Genomic DNA, 18,727 nt, shown 5'->3' with positions numbered 1-18,727 from the left:
TAAACTGAACGAGAAGGACATACACAATTTAAATAGACCAATTTCAAGTAATGAAATAGAAGAAGTCATCAAAAGCCTACCAACAAAGAAAAGTCCAGGACCTGATGGTTTCTCAGCCGAGTTCTACAAAACCTTTAAAGAAGAGCTCATTCCAATACTTTTCAAAGTATTCCATGAAATAGAAGAGGAGGGAACCCTCCCAAACTCATTCTACGAAGCCAATATCACCCTGATACCTAAACCAGACAGAGACACATCGAGGAAAGAAAATTTCAGACCAATATCCTTAATGAACATCGATGCAAAAATTCTCAACAAAATTTTAGCAAATCACATACAAAAATGTATTAAAAAGATAGTGCATCATGATCAAGTGGGTTTCATCCCAGGGATGCAAGGTTGGTTCAACATCAGGAAATCAATAAATGTCATTCACCATATCAACAGACTTAAAGTCAAGAATCACATGATTATTTCAATAGATGCAGAAAAAGCATTTGATAAAATACAGCACCCCTTCATGCTCAAAACACTAGAAAAAATAGGGATAGTGGGAATGTTCCTTAACATTGTAAAGGCCATCTATGCTAAGCCCATGGCTAATATTATTCTTAATGGTGAAAAACTGAAAGCATTCCCCCTAAAATCTGGAACAAGGCAGGGATGCCCTCTCTCACCACTCCTATTCAATATCGTCCTTGAAACTCTAGCCAGAGCAATTAGACAGACCAAAGAAATTAAAGGGATACGAATTGGAAAAGAAGAACTCAAACTATCCCTATTTGCTGATGATATGATTATATACTTAGAGGAACCAGGAAATTCCACCAGAAAACTCTTAGAACTCATAAGTGAATTCAGTAAAGTAGCAGGATACAAGATCAACGCTCATAAATCCAATGCATTTTTATACATAAGTGATGAATCTTCAGAAAGAGAAGTTAGGAAAACTACTCCATTCACAATAGCTTCGAAAAAAATAAAATACTTGGGAATCAATCTCACAAAAGAGGTGAAAGACCTCTACAATGAGAACTACAGAACACTAAAGAAAGAAATTAAAGAACACCTTAGAAGATGGAAAGATCTCCCATGTTCCTAGATAGGCAGAATTAATATTGTCAAAATGGCCATACTACCAAAAGTGCTATACAGATTCAATGCAATTCCAATTAAAATCCCAATGATGTACCTTACAGAAGTAGAACAAGCAATCATGAAATTCATCTGGAAGAATAAGAAACCCAGAATTGCTAAAGCAATCCTTCGCAGGAAAAATGAAGCAGGGGGTATTGCAATACCTGAACTTCAACTGTACTACAAAGCAATAGTAACAAAAACGGCATGGTATTGGTACCAAAATAGACAGGTAGATCAATGGTACAGAATAGAGGACACGGACACAAACCCAAACAAATATAATTTCCTCATACTAGACAAAGGGGCCAAAAATATGCAATGGAGAAAAGATAGCCTCTTCAATAAATGGTGCTGGGAAAATTGGAAATCCATATGCAACAAAATGAAAATAAACCCATATCTCTCACCGTGCACAAAACTAAACTCAAAATGGATTAAGGACCTCGGAATCAGACCAGAGACCCTGCATCTTATAGAAGAAAAAGTAGGTCCAGATCTTCAACATGTCGGCTTAGGACCAGACTTTCTCAACAGGACTCCCATAGCACAAGAAATAAAAGCAAGAATCAACAACTGGGATAGATTCAAACTAAAAAGCTTTCTCTCAGCAAAGGAAACTATCAGCAATGTGAAGAAAGAGCCTACAGAGTGGGAGAAAATCTTTGCCAATCATACTTCAGATAGAGCACTAATCTCCAGAATCTATAAAGAACTCAAAAAACTCAACACCAAGACTACAAATAATCCAATCGACAAATGGTCTAAGGAAATGAACAGACACTTCACAGAAGAAGACCTACAAACAATCAACAAACATATGGAAAAATGTTCAACATCTCTAGTAATAAAAGAAATGCAAATCAAAACCACCCTAAGATTCCATCTTACCCCAATCAGAATGGCGATCATCAAGAACACAAGCAACAACAGGTGTTGGCGAGTATGTGGGGAAAAAGGTACAGTCATACATTGCTGGTGGGGTTGCAAATTAGTGCAACCTCTCTGGAAGGCAGTATGGAGATTCCTTAAAAAACTTGGAATGGAACTACCATTTGACCCAGCTATCCCACTCCTTGGCCTATACCCAAAGGACTTAAAATCAGCATACTACAGAGATACAGCCACATCAATGTTCATTGCTGCTCAATTCACCATAGCCAGATTGTGGAACCAACCTAGATGCCCTTCAGTTGATGAATGGATAAAGAAACTGTGGCATATATATACAATGGAATATTACTCAGCCATAAAGAATGATAAAATTATGGCATTCGCAAGCAAATGGTTGAAATTGGAGAATATCATGCTAAGTGAGATAAGCCAATCTCAGAAAACCAAAGGAAGAATGATCTCGCTGATAAGTGGATGATGATACATAATGGGGCGTGGGAGGGGTTAGTTTTAGGGTTAGAGTGAGGGTTAGGGAGGGGAGCAAGAATGGGGGAAGGAAGGACTGTATAGAGGGAAAAGAGGGATGGGAGGGGTGGGGGGAAGGGGAAAAAAATAACAGAATGAATCAACCAACATCACCCTATGCAAACGTATGATTACACAAATGGTATGCCTTTACTCTATGTACAAACAGAGAAAGAACATGTATCCCATTTGTTCACAATAAAAAAAAAAAAATCTAATTTCCTTTCTTTACCTCTCCACTAATCCCCATTCCCATCATTTTTAGGTAATCATTGTTAAGCATTTGGTGTATGTTGTTCCAGAATTTTTCTATGACTTTTGCTTATAAAAATAAAATCACACTAATCATTGTCTTATGCAACTGGCTCTTTCTCCTTAATATACTACCATAGACATCTTTTCAAGACATACAGACCTAACCTCATTCTTTTGATATTCTCATGATATTCTATGCTGTGTATCTACAAGCTATAAAACTGGGTCAAAGAGGGGCCCAGCACCATATATGTGAGGTACACATGTTACATTTTGTGATGGTTTGGATATAAAATATCCTCCAAAGATGAGAATGTTGAAGAACTGACCCAAGGGCAGCAAAATTCACAGGTGGAGCTTTTTGGAAGTGACTAGATCATTAGGACCCTGACCTCATCTTCTCATCAGTGGATTAATCCACTAATAGCTAAATGGACTACTGTGAGGCAGTGGATACTGTAGGTGAGAACTGGTTGAAGGAAGTAGAGGTTACTGGGGGTATGCACAGGAAAGGTACTTCTTGTCCCCCAGCTCCTTCTCTCTCTGCTTCCTGACTACCATGAGCTAAGCAGTTTTCTTCCATCATGGCCATCCTCCATGATATACTGCCTCAGGCCCAAAGCAATGGAAAGAGTGAATCATGAACTGAAACCTCTGAAGCCACGAACCAAAATAAATCTTTCCTCCTCTAGGTTGTTTTTGTTGGGTGTTTGTCACAGTGACAAAAAACTGACTAACACATTTATTTCAGTTATGAACTCACAGGTAGCATCAATTTTCCTTGCTCTCTTGATCTTCCATTGCATTTACCCAATCTCTCCTAATCCCAGCCTCAGCTCACCAGCCATTACCTCCATTTCTGGAGGACTACTGAGGGCTCTCAGAGAATCCTTCAAACCTGGCTTACTAGCTCCAACTTCAACTGGCTATCTTCATTGTTTGCGACTGTATTGTTCTCATACTCACAGGGTCTATTCCAGTCCTTTCCTCCTCTACACTACCCTCTCACCCTCATCAGAAAACTTGCTCTATAATTTACAGAGTAATTTTTCACTTCCTCTTCATCTCTACACTTGCCTTTCTTGGTCCACCCTTCCCTTCTTTTATTCTGAGTTGGAAAAAGGACATCTTAGGTCTTTTCTAAGATTATCCCAACATTTTCAATTTCACCCTCTACCATGTCCTGTTCCTCCTTATCCTAGAAACAAGCTTATGTGAATACCATATTAATGATGTTAATAACCAAAATAATATGTAAATGGCACTTACAATGTTCCAGGAGGCCTATCTTAAGTACTGTGTGTGTGTGTGTGTGCGCGTAAATTGAATCTTTATAAAAGTCATAAGATATGAGTATTAATTATAATTATCCTCATTTCATAGATAAGGAAACTGAAGCATAGAGAAATTAGGTGACCTGTCCAAAGTCAACAGCTAGTAAATACAGAGTTAAGATTCAAACCCAAGCAGTCTGGCTCCACTATATCCCATGTATGAACTATATTCTCTGGTTGGTAAGCAGTAGACTAGTTTCCATATGTAAAAGGCAATCTCACATTTTCCTAAAAAGTGTTACTACACTTCCAAAAGCAACTTTCAATGGAAGACTTAATCTAATTAATACCAAATATTTAGGAAGCATACAAACTGAGCCTTAGGTACTTTACTATATGTTATAAATAATATCAATTCTCATGAAAGCAAGAATCACAGATCAAACAACATAGGTCATCTAGTTCAACTGTCTTGATCTGAAAGTAATAAAATGAAGTGTCTAAGAGACAAAATTATTTATTTAAGGTCACAGAATAGGGTACTGATACATTTGAAACAAAGACTCAGATCTCTAGTTTCATAATCTAAAAAGTACCAGATGTCTATGCCGTACACTGAGTTTTAAAGAATTTGAAGATCATGTAGTACATAATATGAATCTACAGACTATTATGAAATACTAAGCAATTAAAACAAAAACACAGATAACAGCCTCTAAAAGTGTTTGATATAAAACACAAAATTATGAAATTAAAATTTATATAGGAGAGCCAAACATTTGATCATGAATATCATTGGTCACAACAAATCTACCTTTTAATTAACAAATAAATAAATATATATATACACACATATATATATATATATATATATACACATACATACATCATGAAAAGAAAAATAAGTACCAGAAAAGCAGTATAGCAGTTATTCCGAAATAATCATTTCAATTCTATCACCTTCACTTACTAACTACATAACCTTGAGTAAGTTAAGTAACCTCTCTTTGCCTCCACTTTTCCATCTATAAAATAATGGTAGTAGTATTTATCTCACAGGGTGCTTGTGAAAATTAGACAATTCAATGTTTGTAAAGTACTTAGAATGGTATCTGCCTCAGAATTGGTATTCAATAATTGTTCTACACTTATATCATTCTTTTCCACTTAGATAACAACCAATTCATTTTTTCTATGTAAAAATAATTTAATATGTTTGAAGAAGAAGAAAGCATTATTTGAAAGTACAAAGTATAAAAATCACTTAAAAATCCAGCAACCAGCTGGGCATAGTGACACACACCGGGTAATCCCAGCAACTCAGGAAGTTGAGGCAGGAGAATCAAGAGTTCAAGGCCAGCCTCAGCAGCACAGTGAGACCCTATCTCCAAAAATAAAGATAAAAAGGGTTGGGGATGTTGCTCAGTGGTAAAGTATCCCTGGGTTCAATCTCTAGTACAAAAAAAAAAAAAACCCAATAACCAGAAATAAGTAATATTAGTATCTGGTGAACTTAATTAATATAATTAATCCATTCCAGTTATCTCTCTTAAGCATAGAAATATTAATACACAAATGGTTTTACAAAAGTGGGCTCACATACTATATTTTAACAAATACAGCAAATTAATTTAACCTGAATTTAACAGAATTAAAACAAATATAAAATTGAAGAAATTCTCAATTTAAATTTTCCCCCATAAGAGTTTAATTCTAAAAGATTCCTCCTAAAATTAAAGACAATTATGGAAAACACTGAAGCAGTTGGTGTTATTTTTTTTAGCTTCATGTTTTGATTAGAAGTATAGAAGTTCAATATGAAAGATGAAACTAGAAAACTTGAGTTTCTTTACTTCTGTTTATATTATTTCTACATAACAGACATCAAACAACCAACTCCTACTATTTATGATATTCCTATAAGTGTTACCAAACTTCATATTACACAGGAATAACATATTAGGTTTCTTAAAGAACTCAGGTTTTGAGATGAAAACCAAATAATAGTAGAGACACAGTAGAAAAGAATAGATACATGTTCAAGGCATATGATAAATGGTCAGTATCTTGTCCTTTGGACTGCTATCACATAATACCATAAATTGGATGACTTATAAACAACAAAAATTTATTTCTTACAGTTTTGGAAACTGGGAAGTCTAAGATCAAGGTTCCAAGAGATTTAGTATCTGGTGAGGAACTGTTATGCAGAGACATGTTTGGGTAACCCTAAGATGGCGGCTGGCATTGAGCCAAGAGGTGGCGCATAATTAGTGTTAACATGGCCTGATCTACTTCTTCCTGATTAGTTAATGTCTCCTCTGCGCTAGTGGTCAACAGATATTCCTCATTCTTTCTTGATTGGTACCGTGGCGCATGCTCCAACCGTGCTACTTAATCCTAAGCTGATTGGCTGCCTTAAGGTATATAAGACATTCTCTTCGCCTAGGAGGAGTTGGCAGAATGAAGATCGCAGATCGCAAAATGAAGATTGCAGTTCCCAGAATGCGGGACTAAGAACATACCTCTAGATCGCAGGTTGCAGGTCACAGGATGCACTACTAAGAAGCACCTCTAATAGAAAGCACCTCTGATAGCACCCACCTTTAGGATGCAGGATGCAGGACGCACCTCTAAGAAGAAGTAGCTGACCTTTAAGAAGCAGTAGACCTTTGATAAGCGTAGCCTCTCTGAAAGAATAGCTCCTCTAAAACTTCCTCCAAAATTAAGCAAAGTCTCTCTTCCTCTCAAAGCCTTTCTTCCTCTAAAACTAAAAGTAAGCAAAGCCTTACTTCCTCTATAAATTAGTAGAACAAGCAAGCAAGCAAGAAAGCCCGGATAAAGTAAAAGAAGTAGTTCAGTTCCAGCCCACCTCTGATAAATTACCACGAGATTGTTGCTGCGGGTGGCAACACTATTATCTGGTTCATAGAATAGCACTTTTTCACTCTGTCCTCACATGGTAAAAATGGAGAATACATCCTTTGTTCCTTTGTTCTATAAGGGCACTAATTCCATTTATGAGATCTCCACACCTATGACCTAATCATTTCTACTACCATCACCTTAGGGATTAGAATTTCAACATGAATTATGGAAGGGGGGGGGACACATACATCTAGACTACAGAAGTCAAAAATCAGGAGAATTAATTATGGAAAATGATAGACTTTGCCTTGGATTCGCAGATGTAGAGTGAGAGGAAGTACCAACAGTTTTCAAAACCAATCAAACCTCACCTTATTTATTTGCATCAGGTTTGCAGTGTCCCATCACCACACCACAACTATAAGACAAGAACTTCTTTACATTTCCTAACAATTCCTACTTCTATTTCTTCACCCTCAACAAACTCGAAGGGAAAAAAAATCCCTAAGAAAATATAAAATGAAGTCTCCCTGTAACACATTTATCATGAAATTTCCTATGAAAAGCAAATATAAATGAGCTATAAAGAAAAGAACAACGAATTTATTCCTATCTGATCCACCACTTGATTCATTAGGTGGCCATTGACCTCCATTAGACTCCTAGTCAGCTGGGAAGAGCAGTTCAGCTGGATATGATCCCTGGACATGATCAACTGGACTCTCAGTCAAGACTGTTGTACACTCTTGGGAGTGCTCTAAGGAGATCAAACCCTAATCAAAACTGCTTACTTGATGCTTACACCTATAAAGCAGCATATGAAATGGACTGATAAGAGAAATGAGTGACTGGAAGCAAGAAATTCCACAAATACCAGGTTGTAAGTGACTAAGAATGAGGAGACAATGGTGAGGGGTTATAAAAATAAAGATCAAAATAAATTTGTTTTTAAGTCATGGAACTGTGGCAGGATATGGCCACAAATTAACCATACTAATTAAAATTTAATGAAGCTTATAGATCACCCAAGATGACAGAATTTAGTAGGAATTAGAATTTGGGTACTGCTGGAAATTTTAGCAAGATTAGCCCTGGAAGATAGGATGTAGGTAGAATCATAAGTTCATCTCTGTCATGCTTGATTTTAGGGAAAAATCAAGTATCCCACTAGAAATATCCTATGAGTAGCTAGAAAATCACAATATTATAGAGTGTTTCTAATAGGTTCAGAATATCAACTAGCTTACAATTTAATTGATTTAAGAATTTTCTTGCAATCACTCTGGAAAGCACTATGGAGATTCCTTAGAAAACTTGGAATGGAACCACCATTTGACCCAGTTAGACCACCTCTTGGCTTATACTCAAGGACTTAAAATCAGCATAGTACAGTGATGCAGTCACATAAACATTTACAGCAGTTCAATTCACAATAGCCAAGCTATGGTACAATGTTGTTCCCTGTCGAGCAACAAGGTCCGATGTATCTCCTCAGGGCCCCACTGAGGAGAATACGGGCCGAGCAGGATGATGAGCGTCAGCAGCAATGGAAACCCACCAGAGACGGGAGGTCTGTCAGCGCACAAAGCACAGCAGGAACTCGTTTATTGAGGAAGTTACACAGCTTTTATGTAGGGTGGGGGCTAGATGGGAACCAATCAGCTTAAAGGTCAGCAAGGCATGGGGAATTCACGAGGGAGAGAGACCCATAGGACTAAATGGCAAGCAAGAGCTGATCACGTTCATGGAACTGCTGCTAACCAATCCCAGACAGTAGGGGGTGGAGATGAGCAGACCAATCAGGGAGTTGCTGGGTAAGAACACATTTTCAGTTTCCAGGGGAGAGTGGCAGTACAAAGAAGTCCGGGTAAACTGTTGGTGGATCAGACAGTGCCACGTATGAGGAAGAGGTTGTCACGAGGGTGCAGCCACCATTAGGGTGCATCCCCTACAGTACAAACCTAGGTGCCTTTAAACAGATGAATGGATAAAGAAAATGAGGTATGTATATATATATATATATATTATATATATATAATGGAATATTACTCAGTCATAAAGAAGAACAAAATTATGGCACTTGTTGGTAAGTGGATGAATATTATGCTACATGAAATAATCCAGTTCCAAAAAATCACAGGTTGAATATTCTCTCTGATATGTGGATGCTAACCCACAACAAGGGAGGATAGGGAGGGGAAGTATAGCAGTTCATTGGATTAGACAAAGGGCAATGAAGGAAAGGGATGGGGGTGGGAATAGAAAAGAGTAGAATGAATTGGATATAACTTTCCTATGCATATATATGAATATACAACCAGTGTAACTCCATATATCATGTTTAACCACAGGAATAGGATCAAAATTGTAATGGGTTGCATGTATATGTCGAAATACACCCTACTGTCATGTATATCTAAAAACAACAAATAAAAAAAGAAGAGAAATTATATCAAGCCAGTCTTAATATTGTCACCACTGAGAATGTTCCTAAGTAGCAGTCCTAGAATCAGGATCCCATTTTTCTTCATTTACTTATAATGTCATCCCCTACATTTATTCTATCACTAAGACCTATTGAGTTTTCTCAAAGTTCTTGAAAATCTCACTGATTTTCAGTTCCCTGTGTTCTTTTATAATTACAACATCCTCCCTTCTGGATCATCACTCTTCCTGTTCATTTGTACATAGCTGTTATATTATCTTTACTAAAAACACTGTCATCATATTGTTCCCTACCTAAGATTCACTGAGAGATAGAGACAAACATCTTCAAAATGGAGAGATTAAAAAATCAAATACTTGATGACAAATGAAGGAATCCCTTCTCTTCCAAAGAGATACTCCTTGTCCTAATTATCAGTCCCACTTGTACATGCAAACTTTTATGGATATATATATATATATATACCTCTGGTGTATGAAGATATATATATATATATATATATCCATCTTCATTCATATATGTATGTATATACATATACATATATGTATATACATATACACATATATATGAAATAATCATAGGTCTGTTTAAAATATTTGATTAATGTAAATATTCTGCATAAAATCATGACTATAAAATTATAGATTAATTTAGAACTATTTATCTTTGTTAATATTTAACAAAAGAATTAAACACTTCTCATACATCTTCAAAAAAAGTACTTTCATCATTATCTTTGAATCGTGAGCATGAAAAATTACAGTATTCTTAAAATGATTTATAATGTTGTTAAATTAATTAATTATTAATATATTATTAGTTATGAACAAAAGTGGGATATTTAAGCTATAAGTTCAATAAAGGAAGGACTGTATAGAGGGAAAAGAGGGGTGGGAGAGGTGGGGGGGAAAGGGAAAAAATAACAGAATAAATCAAACAACATTACCCTATGTAAATTTATGATTATACAAATGGTATATGCCTTTACTCCAAGTACAGAGAAACAACATGTATCCCATTTGTTCACAATAAAAAAATTAAAAAATAATTTTAAAAAAATGGTTTTATGAAGAACTACCAAATTTTTTCATGAAAAATTTACGTCATTATTGGACAGAATATTGGAGTATGGATCATTAGTGAGGAAATATTTGACAGTTTTATAATGTTATATAAGCTACTTAAGTATAATACCATTTTAAGTTCTACAAATCATATATTTACCTTCTACTTAAATTCTTTATGACAAATTCACATATGATTTAACATATATGAATGATTATAAAACAGTAAAAGGACACCAATTTAAAAAAGAAAACAACAAAACAAAAAACAGAAAAAATACATTTCAAAGGAAACTGAAATCTTTTTTTAGTATAATTACTGGTCACAATTAAGCTTTAAATAACAATGACTTACCACGTTTTCTTTGATCTTTCTCAGTTTTTCATCTATCTCTCTCAATCGATTTTGCTGATCACGTGCCTCTTTGTTTTTCTGCAGAACTGTTTCTCCTGGAGTTATTTCTGTACTTTTTTCATCATTAAGGTCATGTTCCTAATATTTAAAAAAAAATAATAATTCACAGGTTGGTAATGCACTGCTGTCACAGACCCCTACTAAGCAACTGAGTCTTAAGGGTCAGTTGTGGGTTTTTTTTATTTTTTTGTTTTTTTTCATACCAGGGATTGAACCCAGGGGCACTTAACCACTGAGCTAGATCCCAAGTCCTTTTTATATTTTATTTGGAGACAGGGTCTCACTAACTTGTTTAGGGCCTCACTAAGTTGCTGAGGCTGGCTTTGAACTCACAACCCTCCTGTTTCATCCTCCCAGTCGCTGGGATTATAGGCATGCACCACCACATCCGGCCAGTTGTGCTTTTTAAACAAATTCCTTCCCTTCAAAACCATACTTATAGTTCTTTAAAATAATCCTATTTGAAAGAGTAAAGGTTCAACTGTACATAAAACAAGTAGGGAAATAAATTCAACTTCTGCAAATACCTGAAAAGCAGAAAGATATAGTGCAGAGGGCATGCCCTCTGAATTCTGGTGCCTGCCCTGATAATTAACAGCTTGAGATCTTAGACAAACTTCAAGTTCATCATAAATAAATAATAAGTTTTAAAACCTGCCCATCTGTATTATTAGAGTTAGGGGTATAATGATTGGAAGAAAACAGGGCTTGGCAACTTTAAGAGTTTAGAATCTTGACTCTACTTTGTTCCTGACTAAGATGATCTCACAGAAATGACTTAACTTTTCTGAGCCTCTGTTTCATCAACTGTAAAACAATAATAATAATGGGATCTAGCCCAAAAGTCATCACAAATAGACATGCAATAAATCAAAGTGCCCGATAAATGTGAGCTATGTCCTTTGAAAAGAATAAGCATTATATAATGAAAGTACTTCATTGATACCAGTAAATATTGGTATTGACAGAATTGCATTTTGCCCAAAGTTGATATTATTTCTAAGCAATAAAAAGGGATATTTTGGGATGGTAAGTTGATCCTATATCTAAAACTAAATTTCCTCTCTTCTCTCCCATAGATCTTCTATTCTGTGTTGCCACAAAGGAAACTAGCATGAATGACATTTTTAAAGTTGCTCAAGCCAGAATCCTACCGCTCCCTCGTTCCTTACACACCGTCGGTCATCAAGAATGCTCACCATTCTAGTTTCCAGCACCTCTATAACAAAGGCACTTGATTTTTTTCTCACTGCCTTACTTCAGACCTCATCATTCATTTGTAATTTTCAAGCTCCAACATGCTTCAGAATCATCTGAAGAGCCTGGAAAATATGCAAAGGCCACCACCCAAGAGATTCTAATTCAAAAAGTAAGAGTGAAGAACTGACAACCTGAAGCACGACTATTTGAAAATTTGAGAATCACTGACTTAAGTGGCTGCTTGAGCCTCCTAATTGGTCTCAGTGCTACCAGTTCCCCCATTCACTTCATCCTTTGCAGAAAAGCCATAGAACCAGGTGTAAGGTTTTCATAGTCTGGGCCCTGCCTATCCCCTCAGTCTTAGCTCCCACTGTGTGGATCTCAGATTCAAAATTCACTACTTGTAGTTCTCTGTCATTCCTTGCCTCCATCCTCCATCCTCCAACACCTTATGGAGACTCCTACTTTTTTTTTTTTTTTGTGGTGCCAGGGATTGAGCTCAGGGGCCCTAGACCACTGAACCACAAACCCAATCCTATTTTGTATTTTAATCATAGACAGGGTCTCACTGAGTTGCTTAGCACCTCACTTTTGCTAAGGTTGGCTTTGAACTCTCAATTCTCCTGGCCTCAGTCTCCCAAGCCACTGGGATTACAGGCAAGCACCTGGCTCTCCTGTGTATTTTGAGCCCAGCTCCAGCATATTTACACCATAAAGTATTCCCTGGCACATCCAGGTAGGACAAATTATTCTCCTAGACATGCCACATGTTCCTTTATTGCACATACCTCACTGTCACTGCCTAGACAGTGACACAACTGACCCTACAACATATTCCAATGCAAGTATTCTAAAGCTATGTAAGTCCTTGCCAATAAAGTATAATTTTGGTTCTCAGAACATTGATCACAACTAATATTTGATTGCACTTATAATGAATGTCAATGAAATTCACACTGAATAAAATTCTGATGAGCAAACTATTAAAATAATACATCAATTTTAAGAATTACATTTTTGTTTCAGGTATCACTTCTTGTAGCTCTCAACCTATAGAAGCATCCAGTGACTGAATTATCAAGAATATTCTGAAGAATAGATATCCTTTTTAACAAATGGTGCTGGAAAAACTGGAAATCTATATGTAGAAGAATGAAACTTGCCCCCTATCTCTCACCCTGCACAAAAGTCAACTCAAAATGGACCAAACCTAGGAATTAGACTAAAAACTTTGCAATTGCTAGAAAAAAAAAAAATGTAGGCCCAACACTCCAACAAGCCAGGCAAGGAACCAACTTCCTTAACAAGATTCCTAAAGTACAAGAAATAAAACCAAAAATTAATAAGAAGGATGACATTAAATTAAAAGGCTTCTACACAGCAAAGGAAGTGATTAAGAGCATGAAGAGAGAGTCTAAAGAATGGGAGAAAATCCTTGCTACCTGCTCGTCAGGGTATTAATATACAACATATAGAACTCAAAGGGATTGAACTGGAGAAAATCATGCTAAGTGAAATAAGCCAGACCCAAAAAGTCAAAATTCAAATGTCCTCTCTGACAAGCAGAAGTTAGTACAAAATAAGCAAGACAGGAGGTGGGACCTGGGAGAAAGAGAGAAAGGAAAAAAGGATGGAAGGAAGGATTCCCTCAAAATAGAATATCAGTGGACTAGATGAAGGGCATTGAGGGGGAAGGAAAAGGGACAGGTTAAGGGAAGAACAGTGGAATGAATCTACTTCCTATGTATATATATGAACATACCACAGTAAATCTCACTATCATGTATATCTACAAGACACCAATTTAAAATACATATATAAGTTAACAGCAGATCGGTAAAGTAGAGTGAAGGGAACAGTGGGTGGAAGAAGCAGAGGAAAAGGGGATGTACAGGGGACTGAAGTAGAGCAAATTGTATTGCATGCTCTTATAATTACATCAAAATGAATCCCAATGTTAATGTATAACTAAAAGGAACCAATAAAAAATTCTGTATTGCCAAAAACAAAAAACAAAACTGAATGTGTAAAGACTGGGAGGTGGGGCTTAGTTGACAGTAAATTCAATATCAATAGCTTCTCACTAAGCTAATGATGCCATAGTGCAAGTTAATAAAGCTACCACAATTAGAAGACTTCAAAAAAAGAGAATACTTCTAATAAGGAAATAAAATGTTAAGGAAGAGTCTGGAAAATATGGTGTCAAGGACTCTTTCCCTCTCTAACCATCCAGCATTTTATGAACTTCTATGAAGTACGATGCATAATGATCTAAAAAAAATCCACACTGGATTTCATTTTAAAATGGAAATCATTTTTTAAGAAATAAGGACATCATTTTATTGATCTCCAATTATAATTCTTTGGAAATCTTTGGGTAGGCAAAGACAAAACAGACAGAAAAATATATATAAACTGGACAACCTGTTTCAAAATTTTGCTTATCCAAAGCCATCATTAAAAAAATAGACAAACCACATACTAAGTGCTCCTAATACATGAACCTGACAAATGACTTAAATCCAGAATATCTATAAAGAATTTCTACTACTCGATAATAAAGAATAAAATAGATAATAATAATTAATTTAAAAGAAATTATACAGATAGTTCATTAAAAAGATATTTGAATAACAAATAAGCACATGAAAATTTCCTCAATATTACTAGTCATCAGGGAAATGCAAATTAAAACTACAGTTGTCTACATGGCTCAAATGAACAACTTTGTTGACACCAAATATTAGCAAGGTATAGAACAAGTAAAACGCTCACATGTTGGTGGTTGTGGTACCACTTTGAAAAACTGGCAGTTCCTTAAAAAGTTGAATGTTTATATAGTCTCACCACTGTGTACATCAATAATAAATTAACTTTCAAATAACTATGCGTAAATGTAGAAAGATCAGTGGAGTAGAGGAAAGGGAGCAGGGGGTGGGGGAGGGAAGAGGAGGTGCTGAGGACTGAATTAGAACAAGATATATTTCATGCTTTTATAATTATGTCAAAATGGGTACTACTGTCATGTATAACTAAAAAGAACAAATAAAAAATTTTTAAAAACTTGAATGTCTATCCTGCAATCTAGAAATTCCCCTTCTATGAATTTATCAAAGAGAAATTAAAATATATAGCATTCATACTTTGTACATGAATGCTCACACATCCAAAAACTGAAAACAGCACAGGTGTCCCTCAATAGCAGTATGACAAACTATGGATAGCACCTAGCACGGGGCACAATTCGTCCTTCTCCCTAACCTCTGTCTTCTTCATTTTAGTCAAGGTCAAAGGCGAAGTGTTAGAAGATTGGAAGGCAAGAGGTGAGAGAACTTGAGATATTTTCCCCTTCTTCTTTCTGGTTTGGCACCACAATTTTAGTAGTGATGTACTCCTGAGGTGTCATAGTTTTCTTAGAGGCACCTGAATATTTATGCTCAAAGACTACAGAGGCCACTCAATGCAGGATGCAGGACAGGAAACGCAGCAGAGAAGTATAAGGTATTTCTTTCCAATGGGAGTGATCCTTGCAGTCCATGTCATAACATGTCTCTTATATAGGTGCAAGAGACAAGGAAGTCACCCTGTCTTAAAATCCCTCACATCTCACAGGAATTCTCATCTCCTAAAATGACCCTTTAGGCACAGAGTTCAGGGACCCATCAAAGGACATGCCCAGACACAAAGATCACAGGATTTAGGGAAGCACAAATATGGTTTCCCCCATTAGGACTTTATAACTCTCCCAACCCAAGGAATCCTCACTAACATAAGCAAAATTGACTTCTAACCTAGCTGGGATTTCAATGTTTATCAGACTGTCAGGAAAACAGTTGGGAAATTAACTACAATTCAAAATATCATGGTAAAGGGAGGAAGGGTTAATTAACCCTTTGCCAACTCCTTCTATTGCTGTAACTCAGGTTCCCTGTGCTCCTTTCACACTTTTTCTTCCCCCGTCCACTGTTGCTTAGTCTCTCTGGGTGGGTCAACAACCCCTGTTAACTCCTTTAAATCTACAAATAGTATTTTCAGTCAATTTTATCTTTAAAAACAAAGCTTTCTGTTTCTTGTCTAGAATTCAAATTGGGATACTACTTGAAGAGGGAAAGATATGTTTGTATAGAAATAAACTGGAAGGAAATTTTTTTTGGAAGGAAATTTAACAGTGATAAACTTGATGGTAAAACTCTTGATTATTTTATCTTATTTTTCTTATGCTTTTCTATGGTTTTTGAATTTTCTCCATGTGTCAGTTTCAGAAGCACAAAAGTAATTTTTTATTTTTAAGAACACAAAAAGATGAACAAGGATACTCTTGTTCTGCTCTGAAAAAGTGATTCTTCCATATTGAAAATATATAGGCATTAAGTTCTAGTTCTGGTAGAATAATTAGCTGTGAACTTTTGAGGAAGTCACTCCTCTTTCCAGTCTGAATTTCTATTAAGAAAGTTTATTCTATGTCCAATGGTTTGTAAGTCTGTAATTCTCTACAATTAGATGCAAATGATATGTAAATCCTTTCCTTAGTCTCTTAACAGCACAACATATAGTTGAACTATTTGAAGAATATCATGTAATAAAAGCAGAGGCCAAAAGGAAGCAAGAAAAGGTATTCACCAATGCTGGGAAAAATTACCCAGCTTCATATTCAAAAAGCTCTGTGGTGCCAGGTTTTCTTACAACAAAGTGTTACCCAGTTCTGCCATTTTCATGATCATCAAGAAATATCTTAACTTCCTACAGTAGAAATACTTCAGTAGATTCTCCAGCCAACATTTTGTTCCTGTGATTCTAGATCAGACAGGAATGATTTTATGGAGAATTCTGCAAAAGCTCTCCCTGATACACACAGAACATCTAAGGGAGTAAGAAGAAGAGGATTATCCCTGAGGAGAACTGATATTTGTTGACTTGACTAATTGATTGCCAAGGGATTCTGAGTTCATCCTTAGAAAAATATCTGTGGTGTTGACTGAGCCAACATGGGTCTTTGAAGCTAAATAAATTCATTTTCAAAAGTCAAATACAGAGGAAATTACTCATAGCTTCCTAAGTTATCTGATATGCAAATAAAGCATGTATTAAGGATCACAAACCTGTCTGGATAAAGCCAGCTTGTCCTGTATTTGCAGACTAACAGCATACTGCTATCTCCTCTAATCTGATGGGTCATTTGCCTGGTCATAACAAAAATAGGGGGAAAATCTTTCAAGAAGATTGTTTTTATCATTTTGGCATATAATCATGAAGTGAAAGACACCTTGACTGCATCAGAGGATTAACATAAAAACAAAGATAAGTAAACTTCAAAAAATATGCAAAATATAGGTGCAAAAGTCATTCCAAGATTTAACAGAGAATGATTGACAGGTTGACATTGCACATAAAGACCTCTAAAGTAACTTCACATTCATTCCTCAATCCAAAACCCATATTCCTGTGGCATGCTTCTGTAGCTTGGGAGAATAAGCAGATGGTCTTTACCTGTGACCAGCACTTGAAAATTCCTAGATTCCTGCTCTTAATCACTGTATTAGATAAATAGGTAGTTAAATGGACTCTGTGGCCATTATTGGAACTGTGCAAACCCCTAGAGTCAGCAAAATAACGTTTTTCAGGATTGCATGTCAAACAACGGTCCATATTTTCTCAATTTGAGCTAATGTTGACACAAAAGACCAAAAAAAGTTAACTGTTGCTGTCGGCAATAACACCTTGGCCAGAAAAGAGATAAATACAACTCCAATTTTTCTCAATCAAATGTGTATTAATTTTTTGTTGGTCTCACCAAATTGTGTAAAATGGTATCAGTATACTAAGAACAAGAAAATAAATCAAATTATGGAAGACATTTATATTCAATTAAATTTACTGGTTTAAGAAATACCTTTTGTCCCTGGGTGCAGTGGCGCATGCCTGTAATCCCAGCAGCTCTGGAGGCTGAGGCAGGAAGGATCAAGAGTTCAAAGCTAGCCTCAGCAAAAGTGAGGCACTAAGCAACTCAGTGAGATCCTGTCTCTAAATAAAATACCAAACAGGACTAGGGAAGTGGCTCAGTGGTCAAGTTCCCCTAAGTTCAATCCCCACTACCCTAAATAAATAAATAAATATAAAAATTTAAAAAAAAATTTTAAAGAAATTCCTTTTGTCAATGAGAGCCATTTCTGAAGACCCTCCTCCAACCCGAAAAAAAAAATCTAACCATGAGCTAGAATCCTAGATTTAGTAAGACTGATTGTCTGAGAGATGAATAAACTATACTTTTTGACAAGAGCCAAATGAAATAGAACTTATTATTGAATCCAGTTGCTAAGGATTTAAGAAACTGAATGCTTACATAACTCCTATATCTTCAATTTTTCTGGAGAAAGGTGAAATCCAATATATCTACAAATAATAAAAACTAAATCATGAACATCACTCAAGTCTATGGTGGGATTTACAAGATGTAGAACTGATTTGTTAGAGAGTTAAGAGATGAATACAGAAAGGTATGCACAGTTAAACCACAGATCTTATGGGGAAAAAATGCTTCAATTAGTTCTCTTTTGCTAAGATAAAACAAAAATAAAAAGCAGATGTAAAAACTACAACCACATGATATTATTAACATTACAGCAATAGCAGTAATATACCATTCTTTCTT

At 35.9% G+C, this 18,727-nt stretch overlaps 1 protein-coding gene across 4 annotated transcripts in view; it reads right to left on the bottom strand.

Moving 5' to 3' along the window:
- Fsip1 (fibrous sheath interacting protein 1) overlaps positions 1 to 18,727 on the bottom strand; it is a 203,852-nt gene that overhangs the window by 128,638 nt on the left and 56,487 nt on the right. For all 4 annotated transcript variants that reach the window (XM_047539946.1, XM_047539950.1, XM_047539947.1 and 1 more), the window contains exon 10: positions 10,819 to 10,956. In XM_047539946.1, coding sequence (XP_047395902.1) covers positions 10,819 to 10,956 — 138 coding nt within the window. The remainder of the gene's footprint in view (positions 1 to 10,818; positions 10,957 to 18,727) is intronic.

Source organism: Sciurus carolinensis, chromosome 2, assembly GCF_902686445.1.
Source record: "Sciurus carolinensis chromosome 2, mSciCar1.2, whole genome shotgun sequence".
Lineage (NCBI taxonomy): Eukaryota > Metazoa > Chordata > Mammalia > Rodentia > Sciuridae > Sciurus > Sciurus carolinensis.
Note: the sequence above shows the minus strand (reverse complement) of the source record. Positions and strands in the feature narration are given on the sequence as shown.